Source organism: Fulmarus glacialis, unplaced genomic scaffold (assembly GCF_000690835.1).
Source record: "Fulmarus glacialis isolate BGI_N327 unplaced genomic scaffold, ASM69083v1 scaffold11307, whole genome shotgun sequence".
In the NCBI taxonomy this organism is placed as follows: domain Eukaryota; kingdom Metazoa; phylum Chordata; class Aves; order Procellariiformes; family Procellariidae; genus Fulmarus; species Fulmarus glacialis.
This window is the reverse complement of record NW_009221278.1, coordinates 6,361-13,938: the sequence shown is the minus strand read 5'-3', so window position 1 is coordinate 13,938 and position 7,578 is coordinate 6,361. Positions and strand designations below refer to the sequence as shown.

General features: G+C 37.2%; 1 protein-coding gene across 1 annotated transcript in view; it reads right to left on the bottom strand.

The window, feature by feature from the left end:
- Positions 1–289: 289 nt before the first annotated feature.
- DCP1B (decapping mRNA 1B) overlaps positions 290–7,578 on the bottom strand; it is a gene marked incomplete at its 5' end in the record, with an annotated part of 10,502 nt that continues 3,213 nt past the window's right edge. The window contains 3 exon segments of the mRNA XM_009581046.1: positions 290–370; positions 2,403–2,619; positions 2,621–2,634. Coding sequence (XP_009579341.1) covers positions 290–370; positions 2,403–2,619; positions 2,621–2,634 — 312 coding nt within the window.

Below are 7,578 nucleotides of genomic sequence, written 5' to 3'. Positions count from 1 at the left end.
GAACTGAGTCCTTATGCAGGGAAACCAATTCTAAGTATGGACCAATGTAAGAAAAATAATTTAAGATATTTTGTGATTAAGTCTTCAGTATCGTGACGCTCCCCTCCTCAAAGGCACAATCCGTTTCCTCTCACTTCTTTCTCAGTACAGCATGTTCTTGCCAACAAGCAAAATCTACGTGTATGCAAAATGCCTAATTCATTTCTTTAAACGTAAATGTACTTGAAAAATTTGAAACCTTTTCCCTGGAGTTCAAGAAGCAATAGAAATTGAATTTTAAAATCATCTTTCACATAGACTTTTTCATTGCCGCCTTTCTCACACTGAAGAGATATGCTTCATAAATAATATTTAAGAAGTTGTCATCATTCTGAAAAACAAAACAAGTAACTGTTAGTGCATGATAGGTGTTCCTGAGTAAAGACATTAGAAGTTTTTTCCATTTCATGAATGAAATACTTCTCAACCTTACTCTATTTTAAAAAGTGAGCAATAGGAAGGCTATTTCCTTTACCACGAGTATGTATTATTTCCAAACCCTTAAAAGAACTGGATGTGAATATAAACTTTATTGCAGCAAACATGACTGTATCTCTACAAGAACTAATGAGTACACAGAAAGCAGACTTTCCAAACTCACAGTGGATTTAACTTGAGTCCTCTATTCTTGAATGATACCGCAGTGACGATACGATCCTGTAAATTTCTTCCCTCTGCCCTCACTTACCTAGGGATTTCCTGAAGTAGCCTCCTCCACTAGGTCAGTGATAATTCTAAGCATGTCTGAAGGAACAGTGAAACACCCTCGGTTTTGATCCTATAGTAAATCCTACCTGGGCAAATCCTAGCATCTTGTTTAGCTCTTTTAGACTTAATGCTCCTAAACTGACGCTGCTCCTTTTGCTCTGATGCTTGTTTAATCTTTTCCTTCTGAAGATCATTTTGCAAGAATGGGCCAACCCACATTAAGAAACAATGTCCTAAGTAGCTCACATAAATTTATGAAGATAATTAAAATCAAGATACTATTTGAGGAAAATCAGGAGCATTCGAGATTGCAGTTTTATATAATGGAAAGTAACAGGTAAGAAATGGGCAGTAATTTCCAGGTAACTCTGTTAATCCTAACTACCACCAAGAACAGCAGGGTCAAATATACAAGTACAGTTTCAGAGGGTAAAATCCAATTTTCCTTGACTAGTTTCCTTTTTAACTTCACACATGGTTTTCCTACTATCCAGATACTCAAAGTATGTAAAGACAGGATAATGTAATATTTTTATCCCTAAAAATACAGGGAGAAATGAGAAAAGCTTCTAATTTGTTAAAGATACTAGTTTCTTTCTGGGTCTATAATTTAAATCGCATTTTAAGTAAGTACCTTCAACATTCCAATAACGACTTTTATTTTTATTCCAAAGCCATACAGTCACATAGTTTTGGCCTACAAATTGGACCCTTAAACCTGTGTGTCTATTCCTTATGCTTTATAGCCTGTCTTTAGTTATAAAACCTCTCCTCAACCTCTACTCTTCAGATATTCATCACATGGCAAGTTAAGGAAAAAAAATATTCATAATCACTCACATCATCCCAGAGCAGTAAACAATCATCTCATACATAATGTTGTTAATGCTTTGTCACATTTAAACCTGAGTAACAGCAGCAAGAGGAATTTTAGCATTTGAACCGAAGAATTACATTGAATAGACTGAACTAGTATATTTTTAGGTTATCTAACCTGTACTTTGAAGTTGCTTATACTCATCCTGCAATTTCAATTTCCCATCTGAATTCCTGTTACTGCTAACATGCACCTCTGAAATATTTGGCAGCTAGGATAATCACCCATTATTTATTCTTAGCTAAAAATATAATAAATATCTCTCTGGCTCATAGGCCACCTTATGAAGCTTCCAGTCATCTTTGTTCTTTTCCGTCAAATTTATTATCTTTCCTGAACCCAAAACCAGATGCATTAATCAAAATGCAGTTAAGCCAGCAGCGTGCAAGGAGAAGCTATCACGTCCGTGGTCTATACCATAGTGTTCCATTAACGTGCAGCCGTAAGTAGGCACAACTTTCATCATATATTCTAATTACTCATTTAGCCACTAGACAGATGGATACAACCGATTATAGGGTGCTTATATCAAAATGGGAATCAGAATTTTAAGCGAAGTAGAATTCTTGGTGCTTTACCTGGATCAGGTGTAGAAGTGTTTCCTGCAGCTGCATCTTCGTCATTGAGCTGCTGTTGACCACAGATGGCTCTGGGGTTTGCAGTGGCAGCAGCAGACTAGCTGAGCTAGGAGAAGGTTCTTGGTTTGCTGCTGTTAACCGCCCACTTTCATTTGCTTTTGGTGGAACAGGTGTGGACTGAGTGAACACCATTGGGGTACCTGGATCAGGTGTAGAAGTGTTTCCTGCAGCTGCATCTTCGTCATTGAGCTGCTGTTGACCACAGATGGCTCTGGGGTTTGCAGTGGCAGCAGCAGACTAGCTGAGCTAGGAGAAGGTTCTTGGTTTGCTGCTGTTAACCGCCCACTTTCATTTGCTTTTGGTGGAACAGGTGTGGACTGAGTGAACACCATTGGGGACATCAACAAGGTAGGAGTCTTGAGGTGAGATTACCTGTCCATATAAAAATAAAGTCATCAATTAAACCTATCTACTTAATTCTATGGGAATAAAGATGATGAAAACTGCAGACTGATTGGCAACAGGTACAGAGACTGCTGGCGATCGATACAGTTACGTGAAACTCCAGTTCAGGACCACCCATAGGATCTATTTCCAGATTAAAAGGTCTTCCATCCAATTTGAGATTGCAGCAATGGATTCAAGTGTGATTAAGTCTATCTGATAGGCAAGTGATCTTAGGACAAGAGCATTTTATTACAGAAATCAGACTACTATTAAATATCAGCACTCTCAGAGAATGCAGCTGTAAAGTCTTTTACATAGGGACAGTAAGTCATTAAGTTTAATCTTTGAGAATGTACTTACATGCAAATATCGCTATTAAAGACTAATCTTTGTACCTAATACTAGAAAGTATTTTCCAATTATAACTTTCAAATTACTTTATAAATATATATATGTATATTTTTTTTTTCTTCTCGTTTTACTTAAGGAGAGGGGAAAGAAAACAGATTAAGTGATTTATCTAAAGAGCCACAGTGAGCTGGTGGCATTGTCAGAAACAGAACCGTCTCCTAACCAACACTCAGCTGACAAAATCAAAAGGCCCTCAAAGAGAAGGAAAACCTACTACTCCTGCAGTAGTTCTGCAGATTCCCTCAGTATCATATCCATGCCAACCTGCAGAGATAGGTGTCAAAGAATTTTTACTTTTAAATTTCGCAATGCGTCTTGGAACTGTAAAACATGCAGGACTAGCAAATACTATCAGATATAATATGCAACACAATGGAAAGTTTATTCACTCAGTTTGCAGATATTAGAGCTCTCTCCAGGTAATTCTTAATCCTAATCAGCCATCTCCTCGCTATTCAGATGTCCAATCTTTTTTTCAAAGAACAGAACATACACAGGAATTGATACAAGCTCACCAAAGCTCCTCTCTTTTGGACTGGAGCATCATTTATTGCTCCTGTATGAAGGTGAAAGGCTACTGAATCACTTCACTCTGTGTCCTGGGTTACATTTCAATTTTGAAAAAAAGTTAAAATTAAGAAAATAAAACTGAGGTTTATCTCTTAAGTATGCAAACCAACATAGTTTAATATTAAACAACATTCATATTGTTGTAGCTTGTCTTACTCCTAGTTACAATTGTTCTACCCAAGACATTTCTGAACAATGTTAGTTAGACTACAATACAAAGAGAAATAGAAAGGAATGAGGAGGACTGAGATCTCATGCTGTTTTACAGAAAATTTAAGGAAGCAGAAAGACTAGGGGTCAGGAAAGACTCATGGATATTAGAAAGCACGCAATATGCACCTAATGCAAAAATCTCTCAGTTCACGTTTTAGGTAAATATTGTTTCTGCTTCTCCAATATAGAATACTACTTAAAAATGAAACTCTTGACCCACAGCTTTTTTCCTACCCCATGACATGTAATCATAACAGCAATCATCAGGTCTGCGTTACAAGCTCCTGAATGAGTTAAGGTATTCCTAACTCATTGTAGGTTTGCTTCAAACAGTAAGGTAGTGCATATGTTTGTGCACTTATCCTTGAAAAACCATGTTCATTTTAGAAGAAAACCAATGTAAGTCCTCTGTGGAGCGAGACCTTCAGACTGTGCACAGATGTTCTCCTGGAAGTGCGAAGATTGTTCTCCTGCCTGTGGAAGATTGACTACCTCCAGACACTTACCACAACACTTCTACTCCACTCATCCATGCAGCTGAAGTAACTTCTCTTTAATTTACCTCAAGCAAAACTGGCAGGGTTTGCTTAAACCAGATGATTCTTCTAATGTGATTTAAACAATGCATATACAAACTGCTCTCCAAGGGCAGGAACCTCCAGCAAAGGGATGGTGGTGAGCAGCTGGAGGAGCTAAACTGTCCCACTAATACAGCTGAATCTATGACAGACTAGGTCAAAGACCTAGATGACATATCCTTTGAAATCAAAAGACATTTCTCTCTAGAGTCCAAGGCAAATAAACAAAACTTGAGAAACTGTGCTCTTAATTACATACAGTTACTACTGTCAAACACATATAATGTTGTGGTTTAAGAGACATATGAAAAATTATGGTTTTTTCCCTGGATAGAATCGGCTTTTTGGCAGGACTTGCCAAGCATATGGAAGCTATATGGAATAAGCAATATTGCCATCTACTGGTGACACAGCTAATACCTACAGGTTACTGCAAAACTTAAAATACTTGTGTCAGAAGAAGAATAATAAATATATACATCATTTTTTCAGTGCACAGCATTTTGTTTCTGTATGCAAACATTAAAATGTATTTTTTGCTAACAGTTCATGCTCAAAGCTTCTGCCATTTAACAAACTCTTACATAAACAACGTCTTTTGTTTTAAACATAAAGCCAAATTTTCATTTTAGATTTAGTTCAGATCACCTTCAGTCATTGGGGCAACTGACATCCACCAGAAAGCGGGATGCTGTTCTTGGCATTACTAGTGAAATTCCTATAGCACCATACTTTTGCTGAAAGCCCTGAAAATACTCTGTAGGGACACAATAGCCTTTGGGCCATTCTTTTAGCTTTGAGTAATTTCTCACAAGACATAACAGCCCTTCCAAAATGCTCTTGATCAACTTCTTTCCCACAGAATCTAACTGGAGTTGCTTGTTCATCCAGCCTTTACTGAATTATCTCCAGCTTTATCAGGTCAACACTTAAATCTCCGAGTCACTAATAACAGAGTAGGATTCTACCGTCAGTTGTGCAACAATGAAGTAAGAACAATGAAAAATGTGCAAAATAATCATTGCAGCATATAGCATTCCTTCTCTGAAACACAAATGCTCACTAAGATATCTGTTTGATATTCTGCGTGGCTGCTGGCAGCTAGATGACATGATAGCTGGCAAATTCATGTAACACCATAAACTAGGGAATGCATTGATCTCCTGTAATGCACATTGGCACCCTCCGTTGCCTCCTACACGTGCAGACTCCCACGTGCATCAAGTGCTCCTCCGGAACATGAGCACCTGCTGGGTGCTGCGGGCCTCTAACTGTTTTTAGTGGCATTACTTAAACCTGAGAACATTTAATCTAAGAATGGTTCAGGAACTTTAAAGACAGTTACTATTAAAATAAAGCTGGCTACAATGCTAACATTGCTTTGTCTTTCAAGTTTAATTCATAATTTTTAAATTTATGTTTAACTACAGAATCTTAAATTACTTTTCAAAACAAGTTTAATGTACCTATTGCCTTCCTCCTGTGCATGTTTACAATCTCATGCTGAAACTGCAGTCAGGACAATTGAGAGGTAACGGTGTGATGCTTACACCAAAGATACTAGGTACCATGCACATATTCAGAAGATGTAACGCTATGTACAAAATATATTCTTGATGGAAAATGGTCCAAGAAATGAGAAAAATGGGCTGCAAGATAAGTGGCCTTCTGAAGAAAAGACAAATATGCGTCAAGGTTATTGTAAGCACTTCTAAAACCATAATTCTGATTAACATAAACACTTAAGCATGCATGTATCTATAATGAGGATAACTCATGCCTAACACTGAGCATATGCTTAAAAGCCCACTGCAGATTAATGTTTTTTTATTGCATCTTAAGCACACGTTACTCACTGTCCACATAAGGAATACTTCACAGAATAGGGCTGGCACCAGACCAGACTGAATGCTTCCGAATATTATTCTTCAGCTTTTGCTTTTTTATTTCTTCTTCTTTTTTTTTTTCGGTAACTGGTCTCTTCCTTTCCATGTGGGAGATCACAGTTCTTACACCATATGGAGATGCAGCAGAAGCCAATTTAAACTTGGACTTGCAATGTGTCAATTGTGGAAAAGACTATTGCTTTCATTTTCTCAGTGCTGCTGATGGATCTAGTGTGTTCCTTTATGCGATTTTTCCAACAACAGACACTGTCCAGATACCTTTCTATTCCTGTCAGACTTTTTAGAATTTGCTTTTTCTGTATGCTGAATTGTAGTCAAAGAGGCAATACCAAAAGATAAATAATTACGGAGAACAAACCTTTTGCTGCATTTGTTGTCAGAATCTGCTTTGATCAATTTTGCATGAGCATGTGCAGATATATTTGTGCCAATTCAATTTCACTCGAATGTCTGTCTGCAGGCATGGCAGCACTTAAAGCCTTTGGTCTACAGCAAGGATGATATTATAAAAAGATTAATGTTAGTTTAAAAAGTTGTTTCAAATTTTTATCTTCCAATTTTTTTTTCAAAAGTAGGAATATTTCATGTGGCTAATTCACAGCATTCTACAGGAATACAGACTCATTCCTTCATTTTTAGCCCCCCCTCTCCCCCCCCTTTTTTTTTTTTTTTGGCAATCTGCTGCATGTAAAAGAGGCCGTTCCTTCCAGATTGCAGAGCTTTAGGTGTCATAAACAATAATTAGGCTTACTTTCATTACCATTTTTATTCTATGTATTAAGTCTCACAAACAATACTAAATGTGTCGGAAGAACTGCATCTAATACTGTTTTGATAGCAGCTGTGGCTATCAGTCCGTAAAGCCACTCTTAGGCAGTCTCAATCTACTTGGTCTGCTCACAGCCATGCAAAGCGAGACCGAGAGTCTCCTTAGTTGCTTTTTTTTTTTTTTAAGAAGCAAACTTGCAGCAGTAATCACAGTGAATGAGACTTGTTCCAGTGAAGATTGTTCTCTTCTCTCGAACTATTGTTCTATTTGTACTCAAGCGTAAAATTATTGAAATTGCATTATGTCAGACCTCAGTAATTCCCTTTCCATATTGCAACTAATGCTGGCATCATTTTCTTTTTCAAATATATACAAAGCCATTAGCCATATCAGCATCAACATGGATTTTTCATTTGAAAATATTTGCCATTTTTTATTTATGCATACTGGCTTATAATGTATAGACTGGCACTTGACTCAT